Source organism: Emys orbicularis, chromosome 2 (genome assembly GCF_028017835.1).
Source record: "Emys orbicularis isolate rEmyOrb1 chromosome 2, rEmyOrb1.hap1, whole genome shotgun sequence".
NCBI classification, from domain to species: domain Eukaryota; kingdom Metazoa; phylum Chordata; order Testudines; family Emydidae; genus Emys; species Emys orbicularis.
In genome coordinates this window covers 283,364,088-283,383,980 of record NC_088684.1, presented here as the reverse complement: position 1 = coordinate 283,383,980, position 19,893 = coordinate 283,364,088, and the positions used below count along the sequence as shown (strand labels likewise).

At 40.6% G+C, this 19,893-nt stretch overlaps 1 protein-coding gene across 9 annotated transcripts in view; it reads right to left on the bottom strand.

Annotated features, from left to right (window-relative positions):
- PRKAG2 (protein kinase AMP-activated non-catalytic subunit gamma 2) overlaps positions 1-19,893 on the bottom strand; it is a 395,505-nt gene that overhangs the window by 8,350 nt on the left and 367,262 nt on the right. For all 9 annotated transcript variants that reach the window (XM_065400003.1, XM_065399999.1, XM_065399998.1 and 6 more), the window contains 6 exons: positions 14,088-14,133; positions 8,425-8,479; positions 6,233-6,359; positions 3,377-3,542; positions 2,916-2,953; positions 1,090-1,236 (listed from right to left, as the gene is read on the bottom strand). In XM_065400003.1, coding sequence (XP_065256075.1) covers positions 1,090-1,236; positions 2,916-2,953; positions 3,377-3,542; positions 6,233-6,359; positions 8,425-8,479; positions 14,088-14,133 — 579 coding nt within the window. The remainder of the gene's footprint in view (positions 1-1,089; positions 1,237-2,915; positions 2,954-3,376; positions 3,543-6,232; positions 6,360-8,424; positions 8,480-14,087; positions 14,134-19,893) is intronic.

Here is a 19,893-nt window from a genome sequence, read left to right as displayed (position 1 = left end):
ATCAAGCAATCCAGATCAGTGACCTGTTCTCTTCATTATTTACCACTCCTCCAATCTGTGTCATCAGTAAACTTAATTAGAGATTATTTTGTTTTCTTCCAGGTCATTGATAAAAATGCTAGATAGCGTGGGGCCAGAACCAATCCCTACAAGACCCCACTAAAAACACCTAGTCGGTGATTCCCTGTTTACAGTTACATTTTGAGACTAATCAGCCAATTTTTAAATCAATTTAATGTATACCATATTAATTTTGTATTATTTAGTTTCTTAATCAAAATGTCATGTGGTACCAAATCAAATGCCTTACAGAAATCTGAGCATATTACGCCAACACTATTATCTTTATCAGCCAAGCTGGGAATCTCATGAAAAAAAATATTAAGTTAGTGTGAAAGGATTTATTTTCCATAAACCCATGTTGATTGGCATTAATTATATTACCCTCCTTTAATTGACTATATTATTCAGCTTTAATTATTATTATAATATAATATATATACAAATATAATTAGCTTACAGCTACACAAAAAAGTATGCCATCTTTGCACAGGCCCTCACTCACTCTAATCATGGTTTTGATCCTGAGGTTACTTCTGAAAAATATGACATGCACTCTCAAACATAGCTGGTCAGCTGCAAAGCGTTAGGCATCCACAGTGCAGTTTGCAGGACTGTGCATTTGTTGCCAAGTATGTTCCAAAAGCAGCGTTTCTCTTGAATAACATTATTTTTGAAAGATTCTTCCATTGTCCACTGATTTCAAGTAGAAAACATAGTAGTGGGGCTAAGTGGAGATACAAGCTACAAAAAATATCTTGCAATTCCCCCATCACCTGCCAAGTCCTCAAAGAAGTCATACTGATTTCACCAAAATCACCTGCAAATTACCAGTGCCCCCGCTGATAAACCTAGTAAATCAACACTTTGATATCTACACATGCTAATGTAAGAAGTAACATCTGCAGTGAACCATCAACGTTGCTTTGTGTTATTTTACTGGACTTTGATGAAAGGATGCTTATGCACTATTTGGTACCCTTGTTGTCTTATTGCTTTAAAATACTGAAGTGAACAAAGTAATCTCACCTCAGCCTTCACTATTCTATCAACAATGGTCTCCAGTGTTTCCAGCTTACTGCACTTCACAACACCTTCAAAATACTGAGAACGGTGCTGGAGGGCTTGCGTTACTGTGATATCTAGATTATTATAGGTTTTTTCAGCAGCCAGGTTCTGAAAAATAAATTAAGAGGAATCATTATTAGTCTTCACAAGAGACAAGGAGGTATTTGTCATTAAACTATCATTGCAAATATCAAGTTACATTTTTGGTGTAAATTGATGGCTATTCCGCTTCATATATTAAGCAAAGTATATCAAAGTCCTTCAGCTTATAAACACAGCCAAGTAAGCACTTCTGTTAAACACCCCAAAACAGACTTGACAACAATTAATACACAATTGTTCACCAGGCCAATGAAGAACTCCCTTTGCTGAATGATCTTTGGGTAGGAGGTTCAATGCTGCTCCATCTACTTTTGTACAAGGAGGAGAAAATTTGAAGGTCAACTGAAATTCTAGAGATTTAAGAGACATCAGCAATAAAGAGAAACTTGGCTACCTTACTTGTAGTTCGTTCTTCTCATGAAGGAGCATATCCACTGCTATGAGCATTACTCATGAGTTAGACCTGCTTAGTGTGCTACAATGGGGGCATCTTAGGCTTCATCCCCATACCCACCATCTTCTTCCCTGCTTGAGCTCAGACTCCCACTGCTAGACTGTTCTGGCACTGCAATCTGACACCAAAAGGTAACTTCCAAAGCTGGAACTACGTGAACTAGATAAAACACATCACCAGTATCACTACTGAAGTGCGAGGGTTAAAAGTATTATAGATAACATCTACAGTCTGGATCAGGACTACTTTCATATTCAGAGTTTTGCTCAGACCACTGGATGCCCTCTCTTATGAGAAAAGTTACAGGTAAGGAACTTAACTGTCTTTCCCTTTCATAACGAGGTATCCACTGGTTTGGCTATTACTCATGGGCATTACAAACTGCACATTTGTTTACTCCCGCTCCCTACTGTTCCCTGCCCCATCCCCCTCCCCTCACTCCCACATCCTCCTCCCCCAGCCCTATCCCACCCCATTCTGTTCCTGCCACCCCACCCCACCCCGCCCCACCGCAGGCACTCACTATTGTACAGAAAACAGGATAGCTCCCAGCACACAGAAGGGGAGCACAACCAGCACTAGGACCCAGGAAGCGGCATCCAGCTGCAGGGTCAGCAGCAGCCAGCCAAATGGCACCCTTCTTCAGCTGGGCAGCTTTGCACTCACAGAAATGGGATGGCAGTGCCCCTGCACACCTCATCTCTGTTTGGGGGTGTAATATGCCTCCAAACTATGCCCATGAGAGTCCCCAGCTCCCACTTCCCTGCACATCTTCCCTTTGCTTCCCCATCATTTTCTGTGGGGAAGTAAATAAATCTGCAGGGGAACATGAATTCTGCATGTGCGCAGTGGCAGAATTCCCCCAGGTGTAAAAATCCAGTCATATGAAACTCCCAGCAACCTGTAGAGGAAATCCTCACTCAAACTCTCTGAAAGAGTCAGGCTCTGGTGCAGCAGTAGTCAAGAAGAGGATGTCTGAACTCAGGGGAGGGGATGAAACCTATACGTCCTCTTTTGTGGTGCCATAAGTAATGTAGACCACCAAATGCACATGTATAAGAAACACTAATAAGCCAGAAAAAATATTGTGCAAAGTGAATGAAAGTGGTGTTTTAGCCAGTTCATCAAATTAAAAGTTAAGGAATAAGTAATAGCTGAAGCAAACAATTGAAGGACTACAATTTCAAAAGACACACTTTAAAACATTTTACAAAATTTAAAAGATACTTACTATTACATCAAATTTGGAATAAATATCTACAACTTTTCCTAAAAATAATAAAAAAAGAAGAAGTTAGTAAACTGTTTTAAAAACAAAAGAAAAAAGTTAATTTCCTAGCATCCTAGTTTCATTAATTACCTTATAATTACAAGGAAAAAATTCAAATCAAGAATGAAAAAAACTTTTGACATGTTACAGTGAACATCTGGCTAACTGAACGGGGGGGGGAGGGGGGGGTGATATAAGATCTTCTAGGCCTGCTAACTTGGATTTTTCATTTGCTTATTTCTTGTATCTCAAATTATATTCTATCCTCTCCTCACCCTTGTTGTTTGATGAGCAAGTGGCTGGATGGTATAAAGACAGATTTAGGGCTGGTTTCAGCACACATAATTGTACAAAATAGCAAATTCAAAACTAAACATGCTATCACTCCCCCTTACTATATTCTTGTACAGCTTAATACATACCTGACTCATCTACAACTGGTAATGCAGATATCCTTCTGTCTACAAATATGTTCAAGGCTTTAATAATAGGAGTGTCTGGATGTATGAAGGCAATGTTGTGATAAGTTCCTATCCCAAGTTCATCCAGGTTCTTCTTCATAAAGGCAGGCTTTGGCATTTCTGACACCTAGGAGAGTTAAAAATACATTCATGCACAAATCATGGTGGATTCTCCATCACTGACAATTTTAAAATCAAGATTAGGTGTTTTTCTAAAAGATATACTCTAGGAATGATTTGGGTACGTTTGGTGTTATACAGGAAGTTTTGTATATGTGTGCCCTCATGTCACAGCCCCGTATATGATTTTCTTTAAGGATAAGGTGCAGCTGCATCCTTTCCTCCTGAAAGTGGTTTCGCAGTTTCACTGCAGTTAACCAATCTTTCTACCGGTGTTCTTCCCGAAACCACATTTGAACAGGAGCAACGTCTACAGTCTCTAGATGTTAGATGGGCCCTGTTCTATATACAAAGGACCAAGCTGTTCCGTAGATCTGCTCAACTATTCATAGTGGTAGCAGAGAGGATGAAAAGTCTCCCTATCTCCACTCAGAGAATCTTGTCCTGGATCACATTGTGTATTCGCACAAGTTATGAGCAGGCGGGCGTTCTGCTTCCAGCCAACCTGACCGCTCATTCCACAAGATCGCAGGCCTCCTTGGCTGCTTTCCTAGCACAAGTCCCTATTCTGGACATCTGCAGGGTGGCAATCTGGTCATTCATGACACATTCTTGACTCACTATGGCAGGAGTTCTTAAACTTCATTGCGCCATGACCCCCTTCTGGAAAAAAAAAAATTACTACACGACCCCAGGAGGGGGGACTGAAGCCTAAGCCTGCCTGACCTGTGCTGCCCCGAGGGGGGGGTGGGGGTGCAAGGCCCCATTGCCCCAGGGTGGGGGACAAAGCCGAAGCCCAAGGGCTTCACCCCCAGGCAGGGGGCCTGTAATCTCAGCCCTACTGCCCAAGGCTAAAGCCTTCAGGCTTCAGCCCCAGACAGTGGAGCTCAGGCTTTGTCCCCAGCAAGTCTAAGCCAGCCCTGGTGACCCCATTAAAACAGGGTCATGACCCACTTTGGGGTCCCGACCCACAGTTTGAGAACTGCTGCCCTGTGCCATCACCCAGCAGGCCAGAAACAGTGCTAGCTTTGGCTGAGCTCATGAACTGTGAGCCCACCTCCTATACAACTGCTTGGGAGTCGCCTATATTGGAATGGACACGTACAAGGACTGAAAGAAGAAAAAACTGTTACTAACCTTTCTGTAACTCGTGTTCTTTGAGATGCATTGCATATGTCCATTCCAAGACCTGCCGCCCTTCCCCTCGTCTGAGTCAGCTGATAAAGAAAGAACTGAGGGGGCATAGGGTCGGCAGGGCCCTTTATATTGGCGCTGTGCGCATGGCGCCAGCAGGCACCAGAGCTAACCTGACAGATACCACTAGGGAAAAAATTTCTGGCAACTGTATTTGGGGTGTGCACACACCTACATTGGAATGGACATGTGCAACACATCTCGAAGAACAGTTACAGAAAGGTTAGTAACTGTTTCTTTCCTCATATAGATGTCTTACGGCTAAAGTGCCCTCATATAATTGAGCTTTACATGAAGAAGTCAGCATTCGATGCTTTATCTAGAGAGTTCAAATCATTATCATAGAGTTTCATACCAATCTAATAGTATGTTTGAGTTAAGCTGAAAAACAGGTTCAGATCTAAAACAATTCTATCAAAGAGGTGCAGAATTAAGATTAGAAAGTGAACTTTTTCCGTTCTGAAGCTGTATATTTATCTAAGCTTATGTAATGACAACACATAATATGCATTTGACCCTAAGCTGCATCTTTCCCTTTTTCAGTCCACTGAAAGCAAAAACAACAACAACAAAAAGACAAAGCGTAATCATTCTGGACTGTGTACTTAGTTCAAAACCTGCTTTCCCATCCAAAACACCACCTACTCTGGCTGCTCAGAACATTAAGAACATAAGAACAACCATACTGGGTCAGACCAAGGTCCATCTAGCCCAGTATCCTGTCTTCCGACAGTGGCCAATGCCAGGGGCTTCAGAGGGAATGAACGGAACAGGTAATCATCAAATGATCCATCCTGTCGCCCATTCCCAGCTTCTGGCAAACAGAGGCTAGGGACACCATCCCTGCCTATCCTGGCTAATAGCCATTGATGAATCCTCCATGAATTTATCTAGTTCTTTTTTGAGCCCTGTTATAGTCTTGGCCTTCACAACATCCTCTGGCAAGGAGTTCCACAGGTTGTGTGAAGAAATACTTCCTTTTATTTGTTTTAAACCTGCTGCCTATTAATTTCATTTGGTGGCCCCTAGTTCTTGTGTTATCTAATCTTCTAAAATTCCATAAGGGCTTCTCTGAACACAGTATGAACTACAGTAATCCTCTCTCGCTTCATTCTCACCACCATGACAGAAGCTGCAAGAATAACCTAAGGAAATTCCAGTCTCTCTGCAATTTGAGCTGAACCGGACATTTTTTGCAATACTGTTACTGGAGAGAAGACAGCAAAACAATAGAATGTAGGACAGTCTGTGTCAGCTACCAACTTTTTCTAAATTGGGGGGCTGGGGGAAGGGAGCGGGGAAGAAGACAACAACAACATTTTTGATCTTTCCTTCCATCATATCTTTTCTACTGTCAAGAAAAGATGCAAAGCCACTTACAAGCAAAAATGTTCAAATTAAAGTGTTTAATCAAGAAAAGATTCCAATGAAGGGTTTACATTATTAACAGTAATAGGCTTCTATTTAAAATCAGTTAGTCAAAGTAAATTTTAAACTACTTACAAAAAGCTGGAGGAACTTGAGGATTCTTTTATGGGTAAGTATATAAAGTGCATTCCCACTGACAGGATCAATAACTGGCAATCTGTGGATTTTGTTTTTGATCAATGAATATACAGCATCAAAAAGGCTGAGGAAAAATCATTAAATCTGTTAGTGAATTCTGACCGTAAAATTCCAAAACGTACTCGGACATCATGAGAACATCACAAAGAATACACAAGACCAATAATTATCTACCCTAATTTTCACATAAAATCCTAGAGAAATTGCAGAACTTATGCATAGCAAAAAATATCAGCAAGTTTACTTTTACTATTGTTGAAGACAAACCACATGCACACAGATATACATCAACCTTTTAATAAACCTTCGGTATCGGTAAATATTGAGGGACAGTGAACAATTATAACAGAGAGGTTAGTAGAAGCAACATTTCTCCACAATTTAAGTTTTTCATTAGGACAATAAAAAGCAACAGAGGGTCCTGTGGGACCCTCTGTTGCTTTTTACAGATTCAGACTAACACGGCTACCCCTCTGATTAGGACAATAGTCACTTCAAAAATAAAGCCAATTAATAGCTCTCAAAACAAATGCCCTCTATTCAAAGAGAAACACACAGAGAGTGACAGTGTACAGTATTCCAACTCTTTTGCCCTGGATGTACCTCAATCCTCAGCTGAAAGGATCACATTGGGGGAAGAGTGTTCACTTTCACTGTACACTTTTACTGTACACTTTTCAAACGTTGGTTCGTGGAGACATCCAGCAATGCCAATTTTGAATTATTATTTGTCAATTGCCTTTCAGGATGTATACACTTGTCCACAAGAAATGGAGGCAAGATCACCAGCTGATTAAACATATGCCACTGAGAGATGATTGGGCGGTGGGAAAAATGTTAGAAGGCAGTAACTCTGATTGAATTTGAAATAGTGACCAAGAGAGGAGAGGGTGTATGACATTAACAATCCCTTGAACATAAGAACGGCCATACTGGGTCAGACCAAAGGTCCATTCAGCCCAGTATCCTGTCTTCTGACAGTGGCCAATTCCAAATGCCCCAGAGGGAATTAACAGAACAGGTAATCATCAAGTGATCCATTCTGTCACCCATTCCCAGCTTCTGGCAAACAGAGGCTAGGGACACCATCCCTGCCCATCCTGGCTAATAGCCGTTGATGGACCTAGCCTCCATGAACTTATCTAGCTCTTTTTTGAACCCTGTTATAGTTGAACCATCTTAGGCTATGTCTATACTACAGCTGGATCGACGCTCCGGTGATCAGTGCATCGGGGATCGATTTAGCGGGTCTAGCCAAATCGATCGCAGATCGCTCTCCAGTCGACCCCCGGACTCACTCCACCCCGAACAAGAAGCGTAAGGGAAGTCTACCGGAGAGGGTCTTCCGTCAACCCAGTGCGGTGTAGACACCGCAGTAAGTCGACCTAAGCTACATCAACTCCAGCTACATTATTCACGTAGCTGGAGTAGCGTAACTTAGGTCGACTTACTGCGGTAGTGTAGACATAGCCTTACACTTCTTGAAAGCTGGAAGCACAGTAGGAACTGGAAAATGTTAGTTTGACTGCAAGACAAATAGCTGATTATCAATTGTAATCATTTGAGACAAGACACTCATTTTTAATGTAAGGTTAACCCTTGAAGTACTGACATTTCCCAGACTGTTGGAACAAATGCTTAGGACATAGCTCCAAAAAGTTAGTACATTGATTAACACTTCTTGCATCAGTAGCATGCATTTATCAGAGTAACACTTATAGACAAATGATTTTCCTTGGTAATTAGGATTCGTGGAGTGATGTATGCAAGAATCATCTTCCCTACAGTATTTGTTTTCTCCACACTGATAGATATACAAGTTAAAAAGCAGTCATGTCATTGGCCCCATCCACTTCCTGACAAGTGCACTGAAGGGAATTAAACAAGGGGTTTGTGGCAAGCTCGCAAATTGCTGCAATGCTTCAAGATATCCTACTGGACTCAACGCTGATTTTTGAGCATTCTTTCTTTGAGTCACTTAAATAAAAACATGCAAAGAGTCTTTCCATTCTTCGTTATCTTACTCTAGTTCACAAATTAAAATCCTGTTTCTCTTTAACGTAGATAAAGAAATCCCTAGTACTGATTCCATGATCAGCACAATTTAAAAGCAAGCAACAGAAACTTACCTTGCATCCGGGGAGATGTTCACTAAAGGCTTAAAAGTTTCTTGTAAATAAAGCTCTGTATTAAAAAAACCAAACATTTTTAAAAGTCAATGTTTTAGCTACAAGGAAGTGGACAATTACTATAATGTGTATAACAACTCCCCACTATAAAATTAAATGGATAAGAAGTTACAAAGGCTCACAATCAGACAAACATCTAGAATTTTTTTTAAAGTTAAATAAATGTGCAGGGGTACTTTTGACAGTGAGCCCTCTACACTGAAGTTAAAGAGACAATCAGCAAAGGGGTCTATAGGAATTATTTAAACAAGAATTAAAGTAATGAAAAGAAGAGTATCACCACTAGGTGTCATCATAGCAATACAAAACATCATGAAGAGAAGATTCATCCATTGGATGAAGGCTTACAGTAACTGTGGTTCTTAGATGTGCTGTCTATATATTTTCCACTCTTGGTGCACACATGCCCTATGCAATTGAGATCGGAGCTTTTGGCCAATAGACCTGATGTCACCCAGAAAATCTAAACTAGCTAACTGGTAACAAATCGTAATACCATCTGAGATCAATTTAGATTGCTTTTAAGATGAATTGACCTAGCTCATCTTCTCTCTGCAAAGGCAACAAAAAAATGTAGGTAAGACCCTGGATGACCGTTCTATACAGATAAAATGAGAGCACACTCCATACACCTAAAGAGTTGAGTCTTGCTTACCTCTGTTGGAATGTAGTTTAGGGAAGAACATTGATAGCATAAGAGGAAGTTTGAAGCCACTTTGGGGAGAAATTGTGGACTCGAGAACAAGCCTCTTTCCATGATAATCAGCCAGCCAGTATCCAGGCTCTGAGACGTAGAGAGGCTGGGTCTAGATGCCAGTTGGGGGCGGGGGGGGGGGGGAAAGAGAGGGGAGGGAGGGACGGACTACATCTGGACTAATTGGCAATGTTAAAAGGAGACAGAATTGAAAATCTTATGAGGTATCAGAATTGCCTGGCCAAGCTGATGCTATCAGGATCATTACTGCAGACTCTTGTTTTAGTTTCTTTAAAACCCTCAGTATCCGAGGATACACATACATCAGACCTGGGATCCACAAAATGAGGATTGTGTCTGAGTGTGGTCCCAGGTTCAGGCCCCTCAGAGCAACAGGTGGCACATCTCCTGTTTGTGCTTGTGGTAAATTCATGTGTGGGTAACCCCACCTGTGAAAGACTGAATTATAAAGAGTCTTACTCATGGTTTTCTGAAAACTGCCTGCTCATGTGATCTGGCTAGTGTGTTCTGTAGTCCTGGAAGGTGAACAACTATCAGAGTGATCTGATGATGGATGCACCAATTCCACAAGCAGACTAATTCCTGACAAGAAAGATGATTGTGCTCCTCCTTGCCTGCTCACATACAATGCTGGGTGTGGTTTTGTCTCTCACTCTCTACACCACTCTGCCTTGGATCAGAGGGAGAAACACTACACAAGCTAAACACATTGCTGCAAGTTCTAATATATTTCTGTGAAGAAAAGACTCCTTTGAGGATCACAAACCCAGAGATTCATATTGTCTAGATGTGCTCCCCAGCTAAGGATGAAGGAGTTTGTCACTACTGTTTTTGAGGACAGAGGTGGAGAAAATGGAATACTTCTGCATACATGATTGGAATTCTTCCATCAACTGGAAAGATTAGGGCTTAAGGAATATGAACTGGCACATTGATAAGATGCTTGCTCAGGACACACATTTACTTTCATTGTATGAAAAAGTGGCTGAAGTAAAGTCTGGTATGTGGTATGACCGATGTGCATGAAGCCACATGAACTATCAACCTTAGACAATCTGGCCTGAGTAAGTATACCCTACCTGTCATGGAGTTTAGCAGTGTCACAATAAGTTGTATTTTCTGGGTCAGCATCAAAGATGACTTTTCCTTATTGATCTTGAGTTACAAGGTGGCAAAGAGTTGTAGGATGTGATGAATGACATCTTACCTGTTGACATGAGCTCCCCCAAACAAGCCGGTCATTCAGGCAGGAACAAATTTTTATGTCTCCTTAAGTACGCTGCCATTTTAGCCAAACTTTCTGTGAAAACCTTTGGGGCTGTTGATAACCCAAATGGAAAGACTCTGGGCTAGAAATGTGAGCTCCCCAATAGGAATCTCAGGAGCTTGTGTGGGCTGAGTGGATCAAAGCATGGCAATATCTTGAAGGTACAGACTCTAGGAATGGGTAGCCATTTTGAACTTGCCTCCGTGAATGAATCTGAGTTTCCTTGAGTTCAGAACTGGGCAGCATCCTATTTTTCAGTTCAAGGAAAAAGGAACAGGAATAAAAACTTTCCCCCCTTTATTGAAGAGGCACTTCTATTGCTCCCAAAGTAGGACATCTCCTGATGTAATTCTCTTCTGAGAGGGATTACTGAAAAGGGATGGGGAATGTGGATGGAGGACTGGAAACATCTAAAATGCAACCTAATATCCAACCTCTACAATTTCCAGGATCCAAGAGTATGAGGCAATATTGGTCCAAGCTTCCCAAAAAAGAAAATAAACTGTGTCCAAATGAGATAGGGAAAAGGTATGTAATTTTGGGACGCTCTCAGCTAATCATCAAACACTGCTGCCCCTAAGGAAGAATGCAGGTAATCTGTGTATTCTTTGTTTCTTTCTCAGTGGTTCTTACAGTCTTTAGTATAGAGGCTAAAAGGGGGGCAGAAGGAACCTGCCTCGAATAGGGCTGCTAAGCTTCTTTTCTTCAGGGTTGTGGGGTGTATAGACCCAAGAACCCAAGTGTAGCCTGGGAGTCCTTTGATGAGCACAACGCATCATCCACTTTCTGCTGAACAGATCACAACCCTTAAAAAGGAGGTTTCCTATAGCAGTCTGTATTTCTTTGAGAATCTGTGAGGATTGTATTCAAAATGCCTCCACCTCATTGTCATAGATGTTACCATCAATCTTGCCACAGTGTCTGAGGATAGTCCTGGTATCTTCTCTCTACCTTTTTTAGATTTCAGTGGAACAGATGCAGGAGTCTGCTATAAGCACCGTGCAGGTTGTAAGAGTCCTTCACTGAGTGGCATAGACTGTCGGGCATTCAGGTGCGCAGGATGTGTAACTGTTTATGGAATTTCTCTTGCACTAACTCAGCTAACGGCTCTGCCATCTGACAAAAGAAGGTCTTGAAAAGCCTTGTAGTTGTTGGGGTGATGGAGCAGATGGGACCATAGCTTTGTCAGGGGATGACAATGAAATGGCAGCAGGGGCAAGTTTACCTTACTGATGATTTTTTCATCAGAAACTTGTAATAGTTGAGGATCAGCAAGTGACATCTGGGATTGCTAACGCTGTTGGACCTTCAGGGAGGGAGATAGGCCCTGGAGAGGGCAGAGGAAGGTTTTCTGGTGTGATGGAAGCCCCATAGTGCCCACAATGGCCATAAATGACAGCTATAAGCTAAGCGAGTTGAGGGCCACAGGGAAGGTACCAGGTTCCCTCCTTATATCCCCTATATCTAGTAGGGTAAATTTTGAGCCTAGGACTTCTTATTGGATGTAAAAGGGTCAGATAAAAGAGATCTTGGAGCATGTGAATGAACCCTCCCCAGTGCGGTCTGAAGTGGATAAGAAAGAACACTTTTCTTCCAATAGTGGAGCTGATTTGGCAGGCATCCCAGGTCCTGATCTAGGAAAATCTTTAGATGATCCAGAAGACCTACTCGGTACTGAGGAAATGTCAGTGGTGTGTACAGATAAGGGAATGTCCACAACCAAAGGTAACAACTGTGACTCAGGGAGGGCAGACAAAAGTAGATTCCCCCTTCTCCCCTTGCTTCCCACCCCCCCAAAATACAGTGAATCTCTGTCTCAAGCCTGTTGGTATCGTGAGCAACAATTTTGAAAGTTAGGAAGTCGCTGGTACAGGAACAGTAAAAGGCTTGATGTCAGTACTGGGCGTCCCAAAGGCAGTGCCATGCAGTGTATATTGGAGACTGCTTTGAGGGTGCTCCTTATCTGGTACCGGTGTATGGAGTCTTTTTGGGTGACAGAGGATCCCAACTTCAGCTTTGTACCAGGAAGGCTGAGGTGATTTATGCCTTTTCTTTTTGCCAGGTTCTTAACACCTGTATATATGCTCTTTAGAAGAGTGGTGCTGTATCCTACCAAATCAGTCATTGAAGAGGACTCGGTAATAATAGCAGAAGAAGAATGCTTCAGAAGAGGAGTTCTAGAGCTGGCCATAATGTCCACACTTATCAGGTACTTCTGGTGGAAGACTGCTCAGATCTGGGTAAATTTCGTTTACCTGGATCAGAGGCAGGTCTCGTTGATTTGTCCAGCAGATAAAAGTTTTAGGTGAGTCTCTATTGCCTTTTTAGTGTGTTTAGAAAATGACTGACAAACAGTCCATGTGTCAGTAATATGCCCCCACTCAGGCATCACAGGCATCTTGTATGTCCATCATTGAGGGACATAGCCACCTCACAAGATGGACAATATTTGCACCACAGATATTTTTGCTCAACCATAAGGGCTGTAGTTTGGTACCAGGAATAAAAAGCCCTGCTACCCAGAACAGAAGCCCATTAAAACCTATCTATCCTAAATACCAAGGCCTATACTAAGAAGATAACTATTTACACATTTTTTTTTAAGCTTGCAAGAGAAACTACGAGCAGTGTCACTCTTCCTCACAGCCTTGGGTGGGTGGTAAGGAGGAACTCAGGGTCAGCTGGCCCCAACATGCTAATCTTGAGTGCACATGCATCAAGAGTGGATTTTATATTTAGATTTATATGAAACAAACACTAAGAACTTTTAGCTGGTGATTTTTAGAAGACTAAGTTGACAATTTAAAAGTTAATCAACTTTTTGATTTTCAATTTTTTGCTTAACTCCTTTAAATCAGCATGAAGTGATGATAAAATGTTGTATGACAATCATCTCTATACAACATCATTAAATGTTAGCTTACAATTCTCTTCTCTAAGTTGTCATTTTTAAAAGGTAACTAGCTCATGACTATAAAATATATTTGAAATTGCTACCACAATTTGTTAACATAAATCTGGAAAAACCAACCAACCAACGGCTACATTCCACAAACTGTGTTTAAAACAGTAGGAGAGATTTTAAAAACCGTAGGCAGTTGGAGAGCGTTTATATTTAGGAACAGTTCATTAAGTGACATGAAGTTAAACAAAGTCCTTCTCAAGCTCTCACACAACGATTAGTTATAGCTCATGATGTGACCGTCAAGTGAACACTAAGAGCTTTCAAAGCAGGATACTGTAATATTGATTGTGAAGGTGTTATTGGGAGAAGGTACAGTATATAAACCCACCAAGATCCAAACAATTTAGTTTAAGATTTACTCATCCTATAAAAGATACTTGTGTTTTAAAAACAAAAACGACTTCTGTGAAAGTCAGTCTGAAAACAGGACCTTTGTTTCACTAGAGTTTATTACCACCACCAATACAGACAAGATTATTATTTCAAGTGCAAAAATAAGCAGTGTGAGCAAACAGACTAACTCTAAATATTTCTTGTTTTCATTCAAGTATCTTAGTAAGAGACAGCTTAAGTATATGAATAACCAAAACGATTTTCAGAGATAATTTTAAGTTTCCTTAACAGGCATCAATGGATCTTAATAGAAATGTTCTCACCCCTCCATGTTTCAATCTTGTGCTCCTCCAATTCATAGATCTGAACCTACAATGAAAACATGAAAGTCTATAATGCTTAAAACATTGTCCAATCCCAAGCAAAAGAAAGTTAGGTTTTAACAATAACTTTCAGATCTGAATTATTTCCTTACTTTTTACTGCAGATTCATTACTGCATAAAGTCAAAGTTTGTCATAATTTTTGAAATATACTGGCCCAGTGAAGAGCAGAACTTACTGGCACTAACACACAGTAAACAAGAGCAACACTTCCCAGCACTAGGTTTAAAGACATATACCAAGTGATTATAGCATATTGTATCTTAGAAAAAAGTGCACAAGCCCCCCTGTTTTAAAAAAACTCCTTGCAGGTCACTTTTAAAGGAAGATTGATGAACAGTGTTTATCTGTATTAAGTCATTGAAAAGACCCAGTAATGAAGGATAAAAGTGCGAATTACAAAACGGAGGTAAAAACAACGAGGAATCCTTGTGGCACCTTAGAGACTAACAAATTTATTTGGGCATAAGCTTTCGTGGGCTGAAACCCACTTCATCAGCTGCATGGAGTGAAAAATACAGTAGGCAGGTATATATATTACAGCACGTGAAAAGATGGGAGTTGCCTTACCAAGGGGGGGGGCAGTGCTAACGAGGCTAATTCAACCAAAGTGGAAGTGTCAACCGTTGGGAATAGGCCATTTCCACCTTGATTGAATTGGCCTCGTTAGCACTGACACACACCCCCCCCCCATGGAGGGCTGAAGACACTGAAGAACAAGATAACACTCAGACATCAGGGATGTGCCACCTGCTGATTGATAATCACCTCAAACAAACATCAGCAGGATGAAGCAATTCCCATAGACTTGTACAAGGACAAAATCCTATAAGAACAGACTCTAAAAACTGAAAATTTTGAGTCTGGTTTTGCAACCACCCTCCAGGAGCATCGGATGCACATCTGACAAGGACTCGGCTCCACCTTCGTGTGTAGGCTACCTGGCCAGTACTCTGCCACGAGCAACCTCTAAGCTGGTAACTATAACAACTCTGCAACACTTGTATGAATGAGTGTGAGAGTGAATAAGGAATAGTAATGAAATAATATTGAATTGCATATCCTGATTTCTCTCTCTCTCTATTTGTAATAAATGTGGCATTTTGCCTTATCCGCCTTATAAGATCCTGTTGGTATTATTTTATTAGTGTAACAAGACTTCATTTCCCCTTGTACAAGAGAAAGCATGAAGATAATGTTATGATTTTTCAACCACAGCTGGTGCTTTGTTCTCATTATTAAAACCTACTGAAGACCACATTTTTGCCCTCCCCAGCCTCTGTCACACGGCCCAATTTCTTGTTGCTCAAATGGCAGCCTCCTGCAGCTCTGGCTCCAGACATCATTATATGACCTCCCCAAGGTTGTTAGTGGCCTTCTGCAATTCACTGACAGTTTCCTGAATATACTTTTAGCAGCTTTGTCTGTGAACCAATTATTGCTAAGTCATGATTACCACCTTGAGAAAACCTAGACATGTCTAGACATGTTAGTTTGAGGCTCAATAACAGCTACTGCCCTGGCTCTACTCTGGGCCAAGGTGCCCTCACCCCTCTCATGAGTCATCTTCAGGTATTTCTGAGACTTTAGTATTTAGAGGCATTGGGCAAATTAGGATAGTTCATCTACTAAATTAAACCACTAAACTGCTAGGGGCCACCCTCATAAACATGATCATTCCTGCAATCGCCATCCCTTGAAATGTGCCAGAAGATGCTGACTAGTTGACACAGATTACCTAAAGGAACCATTTCTAGAAGCAATACAAAAGCAAGATATATATGTAAGTAAAACAAACTGGTTTTCAGAGTACTTGCAAACAGCAAAACAGGTGAGATATTTCATCTTGATTCAGTCTAGCTAAGCCATCAGAAATCTTGTTAAAGGCTGATGAGATGAAGTTACACCTGTTATTATGACCACATTTTGAAGAGAATATTCCTAAAGCATTAAAACCTGGCTCAGGATTCAGAATATAGTTTGACTTTTGTTGACAGTTGCAGCAGATGGTAGGAATGCTTTGAGAAATTATAGGAATGTTTGTGGCAATGCAAAAGCCTTGAACTTTCTACAAATCCCTTGGCAATGGTGTTTTGATGCCTTTATGCAAAACAGAAATGCATTTATTTGAGGTAAAAAACTCCCCTAACTTTCCTCATAAATGGTTTAAAGAGGTTATCCAATACTTGCACAATGGCACATGTTGGGCTTCAGAGAAAATTCAAGTGGAATGTATGTAATTCACTTGTTGCATTAATACAGCAGCAGAAGAGGTTTTTATTGCCCTTACAAATATACAAACCACGATTTTAAGATTGTCAAGCTTAATTCAAAGCAGTGAAGTAATTCCAGCTTCACAAAATTAAGAGAATTCAGAGTATTTTAATTTAAATTTACAGTTACACTGGATTTGCATTCAACTGCTACATAAAGAAAAATCATTAATTTAGGGGCAGATTCTGTAACCCTTACTTATCTTGAGTCATACCTTGCTACATAAGTAGTCCCATTGACTTCAATGGGTTAACTTGTGCAAGTGCAAACCAGTCAAAATAACGGTTGCACAACCTGATCCTAAGTGGTGTTATTAATTTTAAAGACTGGTTTACAGTTGTTTAAGAAAAATACATTAAGACACTTTATTTTTACTAGAACAGGAGCACCACAATAGTAAAATATACAGAGATTTTACAAATATTCCTACTCATTTTGTAGGAGACTCTGTACTAGCCATTTAGGACCAAATTCTGCCACCTTTACTCTGGTTGACTAGCCCCTTACTATGCAAGTAGCTCCATTTTAAGTCTAGTCTATGGCCAGGTCTACACTACCGCGGTAGTTCGACAGCTGGCAATCGAACTTCCGGGTTCGATTTATCGCATCTGGTCTGGACGCGATAAATAGATCCCGCAAGCGCTCGCCGTCGACTGCGGTACTCCAGCTCGGCGAGAGGAGTACCGCAGAGTCGATGGGGAGCCTGCCTGCCGCGTGTGGACCGCGTCTGAACCGCGGTAAGTTCGAACTAAGGTATGTCGACTTCAGCTACGTTATTCACGTAGCTGAAGTTGCGTACCTTAGTTCGAATTTGGGGGTTAGTGTAGACCAGGCCTATGGGACTACTTGTGGAATAGGGTGCTACATAATTTAAGTAAGGGGAGCAGAATTTGGCTCTCAGATAATATACTCTATGCAAAGATAAACTGGTATTACCAAAAGCTGAGAATTAATATTACAATATGGAAACTACTACTTCTCAATGTACAGTCCCTCCAAATTGTTGTTCTACTGTAAGTCACCAAGAAAAATTCTAGTTGTTAGTTTCTTAAAATGGTGACAGTACCTTGTGTCAAACTCCTTGCAGCCAATACAGTAAATAAAATGCCTTGTGTTAACTGCAAAATGGAAGTGGGTTGACCAGTTTTGCAAAACATACTTCAATTGTGATTTTACCCAATTATTCCTTGTTATTTTGTAACAAGACAAAAATGTGGGAGGTTGTTTTTTTTAAAGTAAGCTAATAATTGATTTGGGCAATTGGGACCCAGCAGCAGCAAGAAAAAGCCAAGCACATGAGTGTATATGTAAACAAGATAGCTAATGGGAGTTTTAAAACATAGCTAGCTTCAGTCAAACTGAATGTCTGGAACCGATTGGTTCAAGTTACTTTGGCTGAGTTCTACCACAAACACAACAGACATCAGCACACATGTAACTCAGTTACCATGTTTACATGATAAATAATACACATAAAGCTGTATTAGTGAATTTTTCATGTATCTGTCTCTTTACCAGGCAAACAGAAGCTCTCAGTGTATACACTCCTTTTAGTGTATTCTTTGAGCTCCATGAAATAGCTATGAGCTAAAGAGCATCTTGTGTATTGGCTATACCTGTTCAGACCAATGTTCCATCTAGTCCACTATCCTGTCTTCCAACAATGGCCAGTGCCAGATACTTCAGAGGGAATGAACAGAACAGGGCAATTATCAAGTGATACCTGCCCTGTCATCGACTCCCAGAATCTGGCAGAGGTTTAGGGACATCCAGAGCATGGGGTTGTGTCCTGATTATCTTGCTAAATAGCCATTAATAGACATTCTCCATAAACTTACCTAATTTTTTTTTTGAAGCCAGTTATACTTCTGGCCGTCACAACAGCCCTTGGCAATGAGTTCTACAGGTTGATTGTGCCTTGTATGAAGAAGTACTTCCTTATGTTAGTTCAAAACCTGCTGCCTATTAATTTCATTAGGTGACCCCTGGTTCTTGTGTTATGTGAAGGGCTAAATAACACTCCCTTATTCACTTTCTCCACATCATACATGATTTTATAGACTTCCACCATATTCCCCCTTAGTCATCTCTTTTCCAAGATGAACAGTCCCAATTTTTAAAACCACTCCTCATATGGAAGCTACTCCATACCCCTAATCTTTTTTGTTGCCTTTCTCCATACTTTTTCAATTCTAATATATTTTTGTGAGATGTGGCAACCAGAACCGCACATAGTACTCAAGGTGTGGGCATACCATGAATTTATATAGTGGCATTGTAGTATTTACTGTCTTATTATTTATCCCTTTCCTAATGGTTCCTAACATTGTTAGCTTTTTTGATTGTCACTGCTCACTGAGCAGATGTTTTCAGAGAAATATCCATAATGATTTCAAGATCTCTTTCTTGAGTGGTAATGGCTAATTTAGACTCCATCATTTTGTATAGTTGGGACTATGTTTTCCAATATGGATTACTTTGTATTTATCAACACTGAATTTCATCTGCCATTTTGTTGCCCAGTCACCCGGTGTTGTGAGATCCCTTTGTAACTCTTTCCAGTCAGCTTTGGACTTACCTATCTTGAGTAATTTTTATCATCTGCAAACTTTGCCACCTCACTATTTATCCATTTTTCCAGATCATTTATGAATACATTGAACAGCACTGGTCCCAATACAAATCCTTGAGGGACCCTGCTATTTACATCTCTCCACTGTGAAAACATGCTTTATTCCTACCTTTTGGTTCCTATTTTTTAACCAGTTACTGATGGAGGAGATATCCTTCCCTCTTATCCCATGACTCCTACTTTGCTTAAGAGCCTTTGATGAAGACCTTGTCAAAGGCTTTCTGAAAGTTCAAGTACACTGTATCTACTGGATCACACTTAACCACATACTTGTTGATTCCCTCAAATAATTATAATAGATTGGTAAGGCATGATTTCCCTTTACAAAAGCAGTGTTGACTCTTCCCCAACATATAGTGTCCATCTATATGTCTGATAATTCTGTTCTTTACTATAGTTTCAACTGATTTGCTTGGTACTGAAGTCAGACTTACTGGCCTGTAATTGCCAGGATCACCTCTGGCACCTTTAAAAAAAAAAATCCTTGTTATATTAGTTATCTGCTAGTCAACTGGTACAGAGGCTGATTTAAGCAATAGGTTACATACCACAATCAGTAGTTTTTCAATTTCATGAGTTCCTTAAGAACTTTTGGGTGACTACCATCTGGTCCTAGTGACTTATTACTGTTCAGTTTATCAATTTATTCCAAAACCTCCTCTACTGACACCTCAATCTGGGACAGTTCCTCAAATCTGTCACCTAAAAAGAATGGCTCAGGTTTGGGAATCGCCTTCACATCTTCTGCAGTGAAGACTGATGCAAAGAATTCATTTAGCTTTTACACAACAGCATTGTCTTTCTTGAGTGCTGCTTTAGCACCTTGGTCATCCAGTAATGC